Below are 18,874 nucleotides of genomic sequence, written 5' to 3' on the forward strand. Positions count from 1 at the left end.
CCCAGTTTCATAGCATACCTTCCTGGTTAAATACCAGTTCTTTCTGTAATGTTTGTCCTTTTAAAGTTCCACCAAGTATAACAGGTGCTGATACCCCTGGTGAAATTGCGGTCATCCTCAACCAGGAAATCAGTCTGGAATGTAGAGCCAAAGGCTTCCCTTTTCCTGACATTCACTGGTTCAAAGATGGCAAGTAAGTATATTATAGCTTTTGTGGTTTGTGTCTAGGTTATTCCTCCCTTAGAACATAGAGAAAGAAGGTGCACTGTACCAGCAAGCTCAACTTTTAGCTACTTAGTGTTAAGTTATTGTCAGTGGATAAAACCTGTGGTGGTGTGAGGTGGTAAGTCCTTTAATCAAAAGCTAGCATCCTGCTTTTCTTTGTAAGCTGCCTCGTTACTGACACTGGCACTTCCAGAGCAGATTTACAGTATTTGAAGCCAGACAATGTTTGAACCAAGACAAATGTAGCCATTTCTTTAAGTTTATTATATCTGGGTTATTTTAAACATATAATTGGTTAAAATACAGTTGTTTTGCCGACATGATTTTTTTTGTTGGTAGACCTACCCATATCAAACATTTTTCTAGCTAGTGCCTTGTGCGGTTCTGCATATATACATTAAAGGTTTTAAAGCATTTGTAGCCTCCATGTTTCATCTCATCTTCCAGGAAAGCATTCCAAGGGAAGAATTCTTGCTGTCTTAAATATTAGCTGAAAAATGAAATGGGCTGTGTTCCTAAACAGTGTTGGTGTTTAACAGTGTAGTTCAGTATAGGCATTGGCTAGTACCCACAGATATTCTGATGTGACAATTCCTTATTCTTTGGTATTGATACGTTGATACTTTCATCTAGTAAATGTCATCATTTTGTTATCAGCAAAGGACTGTCATGACCTAAGTAATTAGAAAAAGAAGCTGAGATCAGGAGTAGGACTCTGGCTCTTGTGCTGGCATCCTGGATGACCTGAGTAAAGTACTCTTTAATGGTACAAGTACTGCCATTAAAAGACTTCTTGTTACTGTCAGTTTAAATTAGTGTTGAAAGGATGGGGTCCGAGTTCTATGAAGCAAAATAATCTCTCTTCCAGGCCCTTGTTTTTGGGTGATCCCAATGTTGAGCTTCTGGACAAAGATCAAGTTCTACACATAAAAAGTGCTCGAAGGATTGACAAAGGTCGTTATCAGTGCAGTGCTACCAACACTGCTGGCAAGCAAGTTAAGGAGGTCAAGCTGATCATTCATGGTAAGTTTATAGAATGCCTGATCCTAGAAGATCCTTCAATTTTACTCATAATTTTTTTTTTTCAATGGAGATACTCAGACAAATATAAGTTAAGGCTCTGATCTTGCAGGATTTGCATAATACTCATCTGTCGACAAACTGATCTTTTTGAGCATTTAGGCATGTCAAGTTAAGTATGGATGTAGTCTTTGCAAGCTTGGCCTTTAAGTGGCTTTTATATGCTTTTCATTAGTTTCTAATTGGTGAAAGCCAAAAATCTTGAAGCACCTTCTCAAATTTTGCTGTTAATTACTTTCAAGTGAATTATTGTATTATCACGTTGGGTTCATTATTTTGATCTGTCTTAGGGAAGAGAAAATTAATTAGAAGATTTTTATTTTAATACACTCGTGGTCTTATTTTCCTTAACCTAGTGTTAAGAGTAAATTCAGCCAGGAATAGGTTAAAGTTAGTGCAAAAGTATAAAGTGCAAAACCAGTAAGAATTAGACCTGAATATTCTTTGGAAAAGAATGTTCCAGATAACCTTCCAGTCGTGTGGTGTGTCATCTTGCTAAAATTGGTGTAAATTGAGGTCATTTATAGCAAGAGAAGAAATGCTAGCATGAGATAACCAAGTTAACGTTGTTGTTATTATTTTTGTGAAGTTCATAGCACACTGAGTATACTTTTTGTGTTTTTACAACCAGTGGAGTCTTAGCCAAGAAGCCAAGACATGGACAACAGATAATTCCTGTGATTAGTCTAGATAAGTTTAATATAAATTAGGAAATTATCAGTTGGGAGAAAAGGAGGGGAAAGCTTCATGGAAGAAGGAAGAGCTAGCTTTTGAAGGAAGACTTCAAAGGAGACAAGAGGAAGAGTTTTTCAATTTGGAAGGCAAAGAATGTGTGAAAGTCTAGTCAGACCTGAAAACTGAGAGCACCCAGTGCTAGCAGAAATTGGGGAGAAACAAGCGCAGAAATCTATAGTTGAGATAAAGCTCTTGTGCCTGGAGTGTGAAGTGTTAGAATTTAAATCTGTGAGTCCTTAAGCTGATGAGTCCTCATTTTCTATGGATTTACTTCTGAAGACTGAGTGTCTTTTCTTCTGATAACTATGAACTTATAATACTTTATTTCCCTCATCTGGGGTATTTCTGAAGCATGGAGCAACCGCATGCACAGAAATATGTATGTACACCAATCATAGTCAATTCTTTTTCCATCGGGAACAAAGAAAATGCTGTGAGAACTTGCAGGTGATTGTGGCTGTTGTGAGATTAGAGGAATAAAAAAACCCACACAAATAAAATCCTCGTAGATGAGAAGACCTTACTTCAGGCTCTTCAGAATAGAGAGGTGAATTTGTGATAGTAGAATGGAATATCTCTTTACTTTGGAATTTCTCATTAATCCTGGCAGGACAAACGGAAGCCCACGGAGTAAGTGAGGACCCTAATTGCTAATTCTTGCTAGTTCTTACTTTGGTTTAGCTGTTTAGCCTTACTTTTGGCTTTGATATTTTCCCAAAACACCATGTTAAAACCATTCCCTATCTGTGGATGAAAGCATTTGCTGATAGAGAAATGCATTTGCCTTTGAACTGTGTGTGTTTCAACATATTTTATAGGTTTGTGTATTTCTGCACACAAATTATTTAATTAGGAAAATATTTCATCACGGTTTGATAATCTGCCAGACCGATCTCATAGGTGTAGATCCATTCACTGATGCTTTGCTTTACATTTCTGCAGCGGCATTTTAAATGAACGCTATGGAAGTCAGTAGAAACCTAGGATATACTGAGCATGTTTGGCAGCAGAGGAGTTAATGTGTCTGCCAGATGTGTCTGGTACTTTCAGCAGTCATAAATTTAGTTGTTGCCAATTGCACTGTGTTTTTATTACTTCTACAGAGATTTACGAACTCTTTATATTGGCTGATTTACACGAGAGCTTGTTTGCTAGAAAAATCTGAGTACTGCTGCCTAGCAAGCAAGGGAAATGACTATGGGCCAAAAGTTTCAAAAATAGGAGCATAAAGCTAGACTGTTAAGCTCATATTTAGTCTCAAAGAAGGTGACTTCATCTTCAGAAGTTTTAAGTATCGAGCAGCTCCCACTCCAGTCATAGAGGCTCTAGGATGTATTTGGTATATTAAAAAGCAGGTCGCTGTTCCTTGTGGGGATGATGCACCTCCCAAAGTACACAGGGCTTGCTCGTTCTTTACCCCTCAGAGTCAGGGAAGAGGCAGAGCCATGCTCAAATGCATTTCAAGACACATAGAGGCCCAGCTGTCCTAACTTGGCACATGTTGGAGCCTAGAAGGTAAAATGTTTCCGGGTACCTTTAGTGGGGCAGCAGTGCTTTGCAGTGCTCCTTGCTGTGGCACTTGTTTCTTAAGTATATGGTGGCCCTTTGATGCTAGATTCCATTTATGTTGTATTCTCTTCATGCTTTCAACTCTCTGTGCCCCAGAGAATTGTACGGGCAATGTATAACTCTGCTGGGACAAAACAAAGACAAAAAACACCAGGAAGGGTTGGAAGTCTGATCAAGCTAAAATCTTTTATTCTTACAGCATTCTAATGTTTGACCTATTTAAATCTCCACAAACTTGTATACTAAGGCTTTAATACTGTTGTTTTGTCTTTTGAAATAGTCCCTCCTAGTATTAAAGGAGGAAATCTTACCACAGAGGTATCAGCGCTTCTTAACAACCTTATAAATTTGGAATGCGAAACTAAGGGAATCCCTCTTCCTACCATAACATGGTACAAAGATGGACGACCGATTATTTCCAGCCCCCAAGCTCTGTATGTGGATAGAGGGCAATTCCTGCAGATACCTCGGGCCCAAGTATCAGATTCTGCAAGGTACACTTGCCGTGTAACCAATGCTGCTGGAGCTGCTGAGAAAATATATGACGTGGATGTCTACAGTAAGCGGAAGTTTATTGAACTTGGTTATTTGCCACATTACAGAAACTGCATTTTGAAAGCTTTTCTGCCTTCATAACATAAGCAGCCTTTGCAGGCGTATCAAGGGTGGACAGCAGTCCATGGTTGTGTTTAAAGACTGGCCTGTATTAGCAGGGCCATGTAAAGTAAGCTTTACACCCTGTGCTTTATGTGACTCTCAAAAAGCTCTTGACTTCACAGGCCTTGATACCATGCTTTGGTGAAGTATCAAAACTATTTCTTCTCCATGTATCCTTTCTCTTTCTCACGTGCACGCTGAACAACACTTACCTGGAATAGGCGCTCTGGGTGGGATCTTTAGGGTACTCTTTTAAGACCTTCAGATTTAGTTCTTCCACCTCAAAGCTCTGTAGATACTCTATTTTATACAACTGGTCAATACTGAACTACATCATTTGACTTCTCTGTTTCCCCTTTGTTTTGGCTTGTCCCGCACGGCAGCAAATTCTCACATGAAATTGTGCGTGACGTATTGGCATATAGAGCCAAAGTGGGTGGGGAGGAACTAACCCATTTGCTCTTAATACATTTTCTGGCTACAGAATTAATCACTTGCAATGTATTTTTTCCTTTCTACAGTTCCTCCGGTAATTGAGGGTGATGCTGACACAGCCCAGAACAGGCAGGTGGTTGCTGGCAATTCCCTCACATTAGAGTGTAAAGCTGCTGGCAACCCTCCACCTCTCCTTACCTGGTTAAAAGACGGTGTGCCTGTGAAAGCAAGCGACAACCTCCGTGTTCTATCTGGTGGGAAGAAGCTGGAGATTCTGAACGCTGTTGAAGGTGACCAGGGCCAGTATTTGTGTGTGGCCACAAGCATAGCTGGAGAACAAGAAATCAAATATGAAGTTGAAATCTTAGGTGTGTGAGCAACAGAACTACTGATTTATCAGATTTATATAAACCTAATAAAGTATGCTTTTATTTTTGTTGGTGTAATATGAAATATCAGTTAGCCAAGCTACATATCTAGTTAAACCCAGGCACTGCATGCTTTTTCTGTCCAGGGTTACAGGACACTTTGAAGACTCTTATTTTCAGGTTAGTTCTAGATTTTTTTGTGTATGTGGTAGGTAAATATTATTCTCAGTAACCTTTTAAATTCTTCTAACTTGCCTTCATAGAAGAAAATCATCGATATGAAAGGTATCAATTAATAATATTACTTGCCTCTGGGGGGAGAACTTCTTTCCCTGAATTTGACTTGTGTTGTGCAAATTTTGAACCTTTGCTTGAAAAAGATTTTTTTTTTTCTTTTTCCATTGAAACCTTTACCATGGTCTGCATCTCAGCAGTCCTTTCTGAACGTCTCTAGATAAATGACTTGTACAAATGTTAATCACATTATCCTGACATGGAAAGGTTTATTTAAGAACTTTATAGGCTTGATTTTTAGGCTTTGAATTGCCCTCTTGAAGAACATCGCATACTATTGTGTGCAGACGTAGAACATTCATTCTGCCACTGCAGGTATATCTCACTGGTCTTGCTAGTCAGTGAAGGAGCTGGGAGGAGCTGTATGGCAGTGCTTCCTCCTCAGCTCACCCACTCCTGCAAGAGAATGAGACAGGGTGAAAAGGACCTGGAAGAGGGTCCTCTGCACTTTTGTGTTTTTCTGCTGATAGAGGGTGCTAAAAGCCTGTGTCCCCTCCACCCTGTTCACAAGATTGTTCAGACAGAATCTGGAAAAAACAAACAAGAAACAATAAAAAAGAGTGAGAAGAATGATTTGAAGCCACAGAATATCATTGGGTAGATGTTTCTCTTCAAAGAGGAACAGTGATGAACTGCTAATCTGTGCGTGTCCCAAAGTGAGATAGATGTAAAGATTTTTTTTTTTTAATATTACTATTTGAAATAGACTTTTATGACATTTTTAATACTTAAATGTTTCTGTTGATGGATTTTTCTCTATTACAGTCCCACCATTTGTGGAAGGTGGGGATGAGCTCTTGGACTACATTGTGATTCTCCATAGCCCTTTGGAGTTGGATTGTTCAGCTACAGGGACACCCTCACCAACTATCACGTAAGGGAATTGGTGTGACAGTAGAAAAAAAATAATCTGATGGTTGAATAGGTGAGCTTGGAGGTAGTCTTTAGGAACTGCCCATGTTATTTAGTGATAGTTAATGTGTGGAGGACAGACTCCCAGCTTCACTGAAGACAGCATCAGGCACATGCGTGGCAGGATCAGGATTTTGTTTTAAAGTGGTTTTGTATGTTGTGCCAATACACATGTCCTGGAAATTGGGATAAATAGCAAAAGCTGACAACTCTTCTTCCCTTGCTAATGCAACTGTGCATTTTTCATCTGCCACTAGTGATTTCTTTTGCTTTGGATATTTCTGTCTACCTCTGGTAGCATCCACCTTCACTACTGCTTCCCAGTTGTCACCTTTCTGACTTCTTTAGTGCCTCTTCCCCTATAATCCCTTCTCCTGATTAAACCATTTTGGATCATGCCACTCAGAAAAGCAAAATACTACCTGACATCTCCAAAGCTTCCTATAAATGCAAATGGAGTTACTGAGACATTCTGCTTAATAGAATTGTGCATATTTTACGAGTGCTGTTGATCTTACTTTCATAGAGATCTGCGATTGTACTTTCTTTTTGGTAGGTGGTTGAAAGATGGCCAACCAGTTGAAGAGGGAGCTGGACATAAGATCTTATTAAATGGACAAAAACTTCTCATCTCTCGAGCTCAAGTGTCAGACACTGGCCGCTATAAATGTGTGGCTGCAAATAAGGCAGGAGAACATGAAAGGGAATTTGATGTTACTGTGCATGGTAGGTTACTCAAGGAGGCGAGGCGGGGGAAGCAGTGGGCTGCGTTTCTTTTAAACTTCTGTCAAGAAGGCTCAAATTTTCTGTAAAGGTTTATTTGTATCACTGGGTTGAAAAATTGGAGATAAGAGTAGGTGAAATAGAAGTAGACCTGCTCTTACCTGTGGGATATTGCTTCTATATATTTAAATGTATGTGTTCAAATGATACTTCATTTTTGTTTCTGGTGCTTCTTGCAGTTCCTCCGACCATCAAATCAGCTGGGACTTCTGAGAGAGCTGTTGTGATATACAAGCCTGTGACACTGCAGTGCATAGCCAGTGGCATTCCCAGCCCTTCCATAACTTGGTTAAAAGATGGTCAACCTGTAAACACAGCCAGAGGAAATATAAAAGTAAGCACTACTCTTTTATGGGATTCAAACCATGAAAGATAGTTACAAGAGTTTGTACATGTTAGTGCTTCTTTTCATTTTGCCTGCCTCATGCTGTGGTATAAAGATGCTAAAGATCCACCCTGGAGAGCAATGGGAGAGCAATACCTGAATAGGACGGTATTTCAGATTGAATAGCAGTATTTAATAGACTGAATCCCATTAGACATCTCCATACGAGAAGAGTCCATGACTGTAAATTCAGCATCTGGCTCCTTTCAGTTGTACTTTAACCTTCAAGGTCTGGTTGTGTGCCAGTTAGGAGGTGGCTCTACCCACTTGTCTCTGTGACGTTGGATTTAGATGAGTTTTTCTATAAGCACTGCCATCGTAGCACCTACTTACATGTTCCCATCTCATTGTGAGATTCTGACTTTCAATGAACAGCCCTTCCTAGTGCTTGCATGCTCCAGGGGGTCGAGCGCTTGCAATAGCTTTGATTTAATTTAGGCTGGAGCTGTTTTCAATATCTTGCCAGCGGCAGCTCTCTCTACTCTTCTGCAGCCTGCTCTTCGCCTTGCTTGTGTACCCTCTGCCATCTAGGTCTCCTCACAGCTGTACAGCTAATAATCCTGACGTCCCAAGAACACTGAAGTCTCTGAACCACCAAGACACCTCTTGCATGAATATTAGCCCCAGGTTAGAAGAAAGATGAGACTGGCTGTATTCAGCGTAAATGCCTACTTTGCCATTACGCTTAGTGTCTCTGCTTGGGATCATTGTGTAAAGTGGTTCCCTGCTCTCTGTTTTGGTACAGCTGGAGTCTTCAGGCCGTATTCTGCAAGTTGTCAAGGCCCTGCTCGAAGACGCTGGCCGGTACACTTGTGTGGCAACAAATGCGGCAGGAGAAGCCCAACAGCACGTTCGGCTTCATGTGCATGGTAATGTTTCTGCCTCTGGTTAGAAGCTAAACATGGCTGTTTTCAAGGCAGCTTTTTTACATCTGTATTCCCTTCTCTTTTAAGCTTTCTGGCATTTTTGTTGTCTCTGCACATCCATCTTTCAGTTTTCTTTCTTTGTCCCACTCCATTAGTAAGAAGTCAGGGCAAAAGCTGTCTCTTAGGATTTAGCCTTTCTCATGTGGTACCAATGGCCACGGAAATGAATGCCTTTCCAGTTACCTCTTCTGTTCAGAGGTATCCCAAGAAGCCAAGCACATTGCCACTAACCCACCACTCAGAAGGATACTCTATCTTTCTGGATCAAGATGTGATGTACCACTGTTGGAATTATTAATTTGATCCAAGTCTTCTGGGGATAATGGCATTCCTTGTGGCCTTGCAACAGGGAAATTTCACAGGAATTACTTTTCTGAGAAAGAAACACTCTCTTATGAGGGGATTTTTCAGACTGTTTAAAAAAAGCACTTTATTTTTCAGCTAAATACAGTATAAAAGAAATCAGGGAAACCTGAGAAGCTGTTGTCTCCATGCAAATTTAATAAATGCTCTCACCATGATTTACGTATATTTGCTTCAGAAGTGGTCACTAAGTATTGTGCATTCTTGATGTGACCCAATCCTCAAAGGATACAGGAGGTGTGGGAATGGACTGTGGCAAAATGCTCATGATGAGTATGATTATGTTGACTTGCATCATCAAACCAAATTTCCAGTAACTGGAAAATGTTAAACTGAAATGAAGAGAGATTGCAGTATCTCCGTGGATAAGACTTAGAAAGGGAAACCGCACTCATTTTATACTGTAATAATAGCATCATAGTTAATTTTAGTGTCAGTCCCATGCTCACAAATACCTATTTTGTTCTCAGTCTTCATGTTCAAAGTGTCACTATGTGGTGTTTCTGTCATTTTGCAGATTTATAGACTTTAGTAAGGTAAAGAGTCTTGCTTTGTTAAAGCTGTGTACAACATTGTTTAGTGTTACTAGTTCAAGTGAGATAAGTTTGCCATGTTAAAATAATTACTGTTCTATGATATGCACCCGTTTCCTACAAGTCCATTTCAAGTGCCATTTTTCCTGAAAAAATCAGAAGTAATAAAAATAATGTTTTATTCCTATTAACGTTAATGAGGTTATATAATTAGAGAGTATTCTCATTTCAAAGATGATCTTTCTTGGGAAATTCCTCAGTCATCCAGCACTTCGTTGAAGCTTGTGCAATTCATTGCCCAAAGTTTCTCAGAGGGCAGATTACTTTGTGATTGGATGTTCTGCTAGCTGGGTGGCTGAATTAATGAAAACCTGATGCCTTTGTCTTTTCCCAGAACCACCCAGTCTGGAAGATGCAGGGAAAATGTTAAATGAAACGGTGGTGGTGAATAATCCAATCCATCTTGAATGCAGAGCGTCTGGGAACCCTCTGCCAGGTATGCACATGCACCTTGGAGAACATGAAGCAGATAAAAGGTTTTCACTTGTATGTGTCTTTTTAAAATAATGGATATTCTGAATGTAAAGTTAATTCTATGGTTTTTAAACTAGCTAGAAACTATTAAACACCATGAGTAATGGGAGATGTCAAGATATCAATTGACATGGAGTAAGTATTGAGGAATTCAGTAATCCCCACCATTTTCAACTGAATGAAAAGCATAAGGATAATCTACTTCCTTGTACGTACAGCGATGCCCTGTCCATAGACAAGAATGCTGTTAGCCTTCTGCTAAATCACCTTTAAACACATCTACTCTTTTTTCCGGTCAGGTCAATATTTTATAGTGTAGGTCAGACTTAAAACAGTACTTTGTGTATTGAGTTTACCTGTCAAACGTGGCCACGTCTTGGACCTTATCTAAACTCTATTGAAATTAGTAGGAGGTCCTTTGTTTGATCTGGGCAAATATATTTTCTCTGTGTGTACAGTGCTTTCTGTGGCTTGCCCTGATGATAAATTATCCTAACGCATTTGTAGGTTCTCCTTATATTCTAAGCTTTGAAAAGTAGGCTGTATGTACCTGTTTGTGTTTTATTTTCCTCACGTTTTGTGGAATTACATTTTTTTTTTCCTTTATTTTAAGAAAAGTTTCCCATAGAAATCATGGGCATTTACCCGAGTGAGAGCTGAAGGGCTTTGCTGCTTTGTAGACCGATGAACCTTTTTAATTGTTTCTCAATGGAAAAAAATCTAAAGCAATCTGGATTTTAGTTACTTCATTTCTGGGATTCTTTTAGCGCTAGGATTTTTAGATTAGGTCTTTTTTTACAGTTAATCTTCTTTTGTTTTTGTTGGGACATGCAGATAAAAATTTATTTCCTTCTTTTTTCCATTGTATGGTTTTTGTACACGCCTTTTTCTGATGGGATAAAAAAATACTGTCTTAATATGAGAATAATTTTCTGTATTAATTATTGTACAGCAAAAGTTATACAGTATATAACTAATATCTTAAATATGTATAGCAATTTATTCTTGTACTGATAGTCCCATTTTCAGAAGAAAAGTGTTATTGAATTTCAGGTGAGCATCCAGGTTCACCTTCTTCACCTTTTAAAGAATTAACTCTCAGCAAAGTATTATTTTCTAGACTAATTTATGCCTGTATAAAACAAATTTTGAAATTATTGGGTGTATTTGTAAAATGTTATGAAAACATAAAGATTTTATAGCCATTTTGCACTCTTTTTTCTCATCAAATTGCCAATTATTTTAGGACGAACAATTAAAATGGTGGAGTTCATATAATTTATACAATAAAACTGCTTTGTTCACCTTTTTTATGTATGATGTGGTACTACATACTAATGTCAAGATGTGACATCAGCTAAGAATAGTGATAGCACAACATCACACTGAAAAAAAAAAGGTTGTCTGAAGTCTTGTTCATCAGTCAGGCCAGATTACTTCTAGAACGTGTGTCTTTAACAGAACACTTGTGTGCTACAGCAAATGATTCAGTAAGTAGCAGTTTCATCTAACTGAATAGTGAAGTGATGCCAGTAAAACATTGGTTACACATTCTGCTGATGGAGGGTGCCATCTTTTGGCTGAGATGCAAAAAAGCCCTTGGGTTTTGTTGATTATCAAGTTCCTATAAAATTTTCTTTTGGAGTAATACAAGTTTTCTGGGCTTTATTTTCAGTTTTTCAATCTGCCAGTTGAACTTTGATTTGGTTGGTTGCATTTTGATTCTGTAAACTTTCCCAGGTGGTTCAGTTTAAAGTAGCAATACTTTAGGATAAAAAGTAAATAAATAATATATATCATATTATTGCATATTTCTAAACAGCTGCTCTTGGCCTTGGTATGAAATGAGTAAATCCTCTATAAGTATGCTTTGTGTGATAATTTTTTAACTTCAGAACATTTTTTTCATAAATACATGCTGTGCACAGATAAGAGTGTCAAGTTTGCTATTGAATTCTCTAGGCATAGTCAGTATTTTGCACAAATGTTACTGATCTCATTTTCTAGTTATTTGTCTTGGTATTAATTATGATTAATATTGATATTGGTTTGTAAATGTTGGTCATATGTATCTGAAAACTTAGATGGAAGGTTTGAAGACGATTTGGTCCCTTTGTTTGTAATGGGGGTGTTTTTTGCAACTTTTCCATCTTTCGTTTCATCATGCAGCTATCACATGGTACAAAGACAATCGCCCACTTACTGGTGCTGCAAGTGCCACTTTTCTGAACAGAGGTCAGGTTCTGCAGATTGAGGGTGCTCAGATCTCTGACACCGGCGTTTATAAGTGTGTGGCTGTCAACACAGTGGGCACAGCTGAGTTGTTTTACAGTCTTCAGGTTCATGGTAAGTATTATAAAACTTAGAAGAAACACCTACATGCACCACCTTTGCTCTTTTCAAGTTTCAAGGCTGCTTAGCAGACTTACCATCACTCATCACACCATCAAACTGGAAGAGATAAGGCACAGGTCATCAGAGGGAAGAAAACTCACTCTGCTGTTTTTCAGCAGTGTTAGAATACATGTTTTGAATTAGGAAAATGTGGTAGGGGAAGTCAATTCTAGGAAGAATGAGCAGACGCACCAGATTTGTGGAAAAAGTATTTAAGTTATCACTTCAGCAATTTGGAAGGCCTTGCAAGGCTGGGTTTTGCTGTAGATTACTTTAAAACTCACAGTAGATAAAGAAAGGATACAGATCAAATGCTCATGATCCAAGAGTTTTAAAGAAAAATATGCTGTCTAATAAGATGAAGTGGAAGTGTGGGTGTTTGCAGACATGAGGCATCTGATCAAAAGCCAAACTGGAGCTTTTCCACTGATTTCAGTGACTTTTAGAAGGGGCTGTAATCCAAATTCTTATCTTTGCTACAAGCTTATGCATGTAGCAGGTTTTCTGTGGGAGTCTTCCATGCAAAACTGTGGCCCAAATTTGGCACAATGTCCCCAGCTGAGATGCATACAGAGTATGTAGTTCCTATTAATGTTAATTAACAAATAATGGGTTGGGCAGTACGTTTCCATGGAATTAAGGACCATCATGGGAAAAACTGATGGCTCAAGACATGGTCAAAGGCAATTAACCCCACCCAGTGATTAATTCCCAGGAAATATTTAGAGCCAAGTTCATTATTCTGGTTAAACCTAGAATGAAAAATAAGTCCTAAGTATATGTGTGTCTTTTTATGGGTGGCGGAATTTCAGTGAATATGTCCAGAGTTTTCTAGGGAACAAATACTTTCTGACTTTGACACATAAAATTGTTTCCCCTTCCAGAACAGAATATATGCAGTGGCAGCCAGAACTAATTACATCAAAAGAAGCCGAAACACCTATCCATGAATCTACTTAATTCAGCTGGTGTCATGACAGGCTTACAGTGGGGTGCTTTTGAATTTACCATGAGCAAGTTTATCATACAGTTTACTTAGAGTTTGTGAGTTTGAGAAGACTTGAGTTTTTTCCCTTCTTTTTACTTAAAGTTTGTGAGTTTGAGAAGAGAAGACTTGAGTTTTTTCCCTTCTTAGCAGTGGAAGCAAGAATGACTACTTAATGTAGAACAGACTCTGAAGTGTCAAATTGTGTTGCATTTACTGAAAGCCTCGTCTGGGTTTCTGTATGGTCATTGACGTTGTGAATGTTGGTCGAGCACCGGTCATATTCAACAACTTCTGTTGTTAATAGTGTGGATGCAGAAGCTATGGTAGAAATTATCAGATCTTTTTTGCATTAAAAACAATGCTTGATACTGCAGGCTTAACATTAACTAGGCAGGCCTACTGAGGGGAGCAGGTTGAATTTCAGTTTAGTATATTCATATGATTTCGTTGTATTAATTTTTTCCACTTTCTCACCACTATAACTTCTTCAGGCATTTGAGAACAGTGGGTGCTATTGTAGTGAAATAGGGAAACGGTGTCCATGTGTGTGGGGAAAAAAGATTATAAAATCACATTTGCCTTTTTTCTGCCGTTTCTGTTATTACTAGAATTTGTCTAATGAGAAGGTAGCCTGAGTTACAGGCTGTTAGAGGTTGCTGAATTTATTAATGAATCTTATTTTCAGTAGAGAATTTTGTACAATTTTTGCCTCATATAGGATATGTATGAGTAGATCACAGCATTCTCATCTCTTTCTAAGAGTGACTTTGTATGATACTGACTGTAAACATTTATTACTGAGTTATTAGTGGTAGGAACAAATAAAACTGTTTTGATTCTCCTGATAAATGGAACATCTCCCTTTTTTAATACTTCTTGTCTCCCTTTTGTTAAAAAGGGAGCTCTACAAAGTCTGCTAGACTGTATGCCTATAGTAAGTGTTTTGAGATGTTCCGTTAAGATGTTTTTTATCATCAGATAGGCAGATGTTATACAGTCTAATCTGGTAAATGTTCACATATGCTCTGCAAGGCCAGTTTGTTACTCTGCGTATGTATTTGCTTTATGCAGTTTATATGATAAACTTCTTTCCTTAATCCCCACCACTCTTAATGCCTTTCACAAGGTCTAAATGGAGTATTATAAAAGTGTGAGGGAATATTTTCTGGGTTTATATTCTGGTTCCTGGGTTTCGCAGCTGTCATCCGGGCTGTGGGCCCAGTCCTGCTTACCTTGCTCACAGTAGTTTCATTAAAGTTATCTGACTGCTTATGCGAGGAAGGAGTGGGATTTGGCACAGAGCAAACAAATGGCAAGAGTTCAGTAGGAGTAACATGAGAAATCTTTCCAACAATGTCGTGCTTTGCAGAAAGAGAAATAATGTCCAAACGTAAGCGGCCCATTTAATTTCGTTGGGATTAATACTCTTACGTAGCTGTTTCAGCTTTGGTTTTGGTCTTTTTTTTTTTCAGTCCCACCATCAATCTCTGGCAGCAGTGATATGGTGACAGTGGTAGTTAATAATCTAGTGCGACTGGAGTGTGAAGCAAGAGGCATCCCAGCACCTATTCTGACATGGCTAAAAGATGGTAGCCCTGTTTCCAGCTTCAGTGATGGACTGCAGGTACTGGTTTCAAATCCTACTATCTGTGCTGTTTCCTTTTGTGGTAGGAGACTTTTAAGCTAGTGCAGTTTAATGGAACAGAATAAGTTAGAGGATTTGGAATGAAAGAATAAGGCCTTTTGCTCTAGGTTATTGGTACGAGTTTAGCTCCGGTAATTACTGTGTGAAGTGGAAGACATAGATATACTGAAATAAGGTGGTCTTTTCAACTGGTTTCATACTGAGTAAGAGTTTGCATCAATACGTTTTTCACATACTGGTAAGAAGAGGAAATTGGACCATATTCCTATGCTGAAGAGATCAAGATCGTGTAATATCTCATTACATGAAACAGTAATTCGGAAAAAAAGACCGACCACTGATGTAAGGAGATATTTCAGAGTTAAAAGGAGAGAGCATGGTTGCTTTTGGAAAGCTGATTTTATGATCTGAAAGAAAAGAGGGGGAATTTGTATACTATGGGGACAACTCAGGGCACAGACAAAAGGTGTGACAGAATGTTTGAAACTGGTATAAGCGAGGAATGTCGAGATCCTGCGAAGACTTGCGAATGCCAGGAGTTCCCTAGGAACTTGCATGTAGTTAAGACTTCTGCTTTTGCAAGTCTTGACCAAAAGAGAACAACAGAGTACAGAGTGAAGGGAACAGAGATGGTGGGAAGCAGTGGCAAAACAGGTATTTAATTTTCAAATGGAACCTAATACTTCTCTCTGCTTGTGTTTTGCATTGAGGCGTGTATGCTGAATGTGTTGTGCTTGTATTGCAGGTTCTGTCTGGGGGCCGAGTCTTGGCATTGACTAGCGCTCAGATCAGTGACACAGGAAAATACACTTGTGTTGCAGTCAATGCTGCGGGTGAGAGCCAAAGAGATATTGATCTCAAAGTTTATGGTGAGATTTTCTGACAGAACTCTTTTTTTTTATTTTTTTATTTTTTTTATTCATGAAAACTGTTCATGGAGCTTTAACAAAACACACTGTGGTGCCCAGACCTTTAGCAACATTGAATAAAAATGGTTCCAACCCATAATGGAAGGCAAAGGGATGAAGAGGTGTGTGCGTGTGTGTATGTAAGTAAAAATATATAAGTGCACATACATAGACATGTATTAAAGTAAGTAAATATGTTCTTCTGTGTATCGTTGAAGAAATGTAGCTGCAACAGTGAATTTCCAAGTTTAATACATAAAGGCTCATTTGTAAATGATAGGAGAAAACGTGTGTTTGTGTAAAAAAAAACTGTAGATCCCACAGACAAAAGATATTATTGTGGCCAGAGCTCAGTTGTCTTTATTGAACCAGAATGAGTCTATGTGAGTTTGCCATACAGCTCTCCAGTTTCTATTCCATTTTCAAGCCCTGCTATACTTGCCTAAATGGTGGGGTATTTTTTAGTGCTAATAGCGGCACTGATTGAGCTGTAGTGAGCCCAAGCAGTAAACTCTGTCTCTTCAAGAAGCAGGAAATATATCTCTTTTGTACTTTGTCAGTTTTCCAAATTATGTCAGTAAGTTAATTCTGAAATTACTGAAATTCACTTTTTGAGTGAACTCGTGTAAATTCATCCTTCCTTCTCATTTCTTGTAACTTGTATGAGCTTCATCCAGATTTATTTTAACTTGGATAAGATGCCTTTGCATTCTTAGAGAACATTGGTGATGTGCAGATACCAAAGAACATGACATACTGCCAGGAGGAATGCCAAGAAGTTTGACTGTAGCAGGTTTTAAGTTTCCTTGGACAGCTCAATGTACACCAGTAAAACAAGGATGAACAATGATCTGCCATTTGTTTTAGAAATCTTATGGCACCAGATGTGGAGAGAGGGTTTTGGAATTGAAGAATCTTTGTGGTTTTGCTTTTGCTTTCAGTAGGGCAGTGGAGAGAGAACTGTTTTGGTTCTGCCAATCTGTATCTTTATGGCAATCCTAAGCAGAAATCTGGAAAATCTTGCAAGAGAAGTTAGAAGTTTGGATGTTTTTTAAGGTGAATAAGGACAGCTGGCCAGGTTATTTGCTTTCAAGTTTGGCTTTCAGAATTGACTTCCTTGTAAATGCACAGTGGTTAGGATACTCATGACTTGAGTCATGGCTACTTTTGCATCTGCAACGGGCAGTTCAGAAAGTCAGGTCTCTGGCATGGCAAGCAAGCTCAAGGTTAACTTGGGCTGGAACATTTTATGTCTAGAACAAGCGATATCAAGGTCCCTTTTGGAGTTTGAGGACAGGTGTGTATTTATACGTAACCACACAAGTGGCATGGATATATTTATTATTTCTCTTTTATTTTCTGGAACCTCTGTCCATATTAGCTAGATTAAATGAAAAGAGGTAGTTGGAAGTTGTGTATGTTTAAAATTACTATTGTATTAGAAGCTGGCCAGGGTTGAGCTCAGCTGCAGGGCCATCTTGAGTGAGGCTGTCACCAAAAAGTAATATTACTCTTAGGACTTGGCTCATATGGGTAATCTAATTAGGAAGTCACAGGAGGAAAATAGTTTGGAGTGCAGTTGGAGCTGAGATGGTTAGAAATCTGCGGTGTGATGAGCCAGTCTAGCAGTTGGAGCAATCTCGGTAATGTATAGTTACCATGGGCATAATTAGATTAATTTTAAACCCTGTTCCTTCAGAAACAAATGCTTTAGTGTCTGTCTCTCTCTGTTTCGTAAACTCAGTTTCCTTTTGAACACATTTCAATTCATTTAGCTGAGAGGAAAAGTAATTGGTGGAAAAGTATTTGGAAATAAATTTGCCTTCTGCAGTAATGGGTCAGCTTCCAACTTTTAGTTCCACAACACTCATACAGAATCTGGGCCTTTGTGAATTCTACAAAGAAAGTAAGATAAACAGATTTTTTTTTCAGTTACTATATTTCTTATCCACAGAGACCAGGCTTTTCCCTAAATTATTTCCAAACTGTGAAATCAGCTGCTCTGCTTAGTACTTCCTGTGCAAGAAAAACAAAGCTTTATTGTTAATGTTATTTTTCAGGACATCTTGAGAACTGTATTGCTGGTTTACTGAGTGCCACTTTGGGACATTTTATAACCTCATGTGTGCTAATTAATTCAATATAATTTTGTTCAGAGTGAAGCCCAGACTGTTTTTCACTGACAGTCCCACTGCTTCCCTTCTTCTTACCCTCATATTTCTTCTTACCCTCATGCAATTTCTGGAGTAATGGATTGCAAAACTAAAAAGCGAAGGAAATGTTACAATGAAGGTTATTCTGTTTGGCCCTGGTCAACTTTTCTGGGGCAAGCTGAACGGTCTTAGTACACAACAAGCATAAAAGTCCCACTGGATATGTGTAACCAGGCAAAATAATTCTTGCTAGGAGTGGTTTGATTTTGTAAATATTTTAATTGCAGATCTAATGTTGCATTAATGTCAGAAGTTTAGAATGAACATGCTTTATGTTTTTAAATGATAAGAAAGGAAAGGGAATCCCTATGAGTTGCTTTAAGGGTTTAAGAATGTATATGCCATTAAGGGCATGAACAGGAATTCTCTTTGAGGTCGTGCTTGAGCAGCCCAGTAAAAGCACTTCTGCTTCCTGCAGTTTGCTGTAGTTACCTGTTAGTGATGCAAACAAAGCACCTGACTTGCTGCAGTGTGCATGACAAACAGTCCCAAATTCTCTCTTGTTGGCTCTGGTCTGGTAGAGGGAACCTCCGGTAGAGAGCTGGTAGTAAGCAGCATGGGTTCAGGGCATGATAGCCTACACCGGTCCTGCTGTTTACCAAGTCCACATGTGTCTGACTCCGAAATACTTTAAAACTCTTACTGCGGCAATGTTCTGTCAATGACTCAAAGCTGCCTGGGTAGTCTCAGAAGATTTCCTCTGGCCGCATGCCATTACCAAAGGACACTTAGTTCAGCCATGAATACTGATACAAAACCATAGATGGGAAACAGTTTTCGGTTTTTAATCTTTTCATTTAAGCTCATCTTGTCCATCTAATATTTCCTCTGTGTTCTCTTTGACTTCAGCCACAAACGCTTTCCCCATGGAAAATTATGGACTTGCCATCTTCCAAGGTTTAGTTCTCAGTTGCCTTCTCAGTTGCT

General features: G+C 38.8%; 1 protein-coding gene across 1 annotated transcript in view; it reads left to right on the top strand.

The window, feature by feature from the left end:
* Positions 1 to 18,874, top strand: part of HMCN1 (hemicentin 1) — a 214,230-nt gene that overhangs the window by 116,544 nt on the left and 78,812 nt on the right. Inside the window, exons 30-41 of the mRNA XM_009884504.1 lie at positions 67 to 193; positions 1,094 to 1,248; positions 3,890 to 4,168; positions 4,788 to 5,069; positions 6,129 to 6,237; positions 6,832 to 7,001; positions 7,238 to 7,392; positions 8,189 to 8,312; positions 9,660 to 9,761; positions 11,969 to 12,145; positions 14,654 to 14,805; positions 15,572 to 15,695. Of these exons, the coding sequence (XP_009882806.1) occupies positions 67 to 193; positions 1,094 to 1,248; positions 3,890 to 4,168; positions 4,788 to 5,069; positions 6,129 to 6,237; positions 6,832 to 7,001; positions 7,238 to 7,392; positions 8,189 to 8,312; positions 9,660 to 9,761; positions 11,969 to 12,145; positions 14,654 to 14,805; positions 15,572 to 15,695 (1,956 nt within the window). The remainder of the gene's footprint in view (positions 1 to 66; positions 194 to 1,093; positions 1,249 to 3,889; positions 4,169 to 4,787; positions 5,070 to 6,128; positions 6,238 to 6,831; positions 7,002 to 7,237; positions 7,393 to 8,188; positions 8,313 to 9,659; positions 9,762 to 11,968; positions 12,146 to 14,653; positions 14,806 to 15,571; positions 15,696 to 18,874) is intronic.

Source organism: Charadrius vociferus, unplaced genomic scaffold (genome assembly GCF_000708025.1).
Source record: "Charadrius vociferus isolate BGI_N301 unplaced genomic scaffold, ASM70802v2 scaffold220, whole genome shotgun sequence".
In the NCBI taxonomy this organism is placed as follows: domain Eukaryota; kingdom Metazoa; phylum Chordata; class Aves; order Charadriiformes; family Charadriidae; genus Charadrius; species Charadrius vociferus.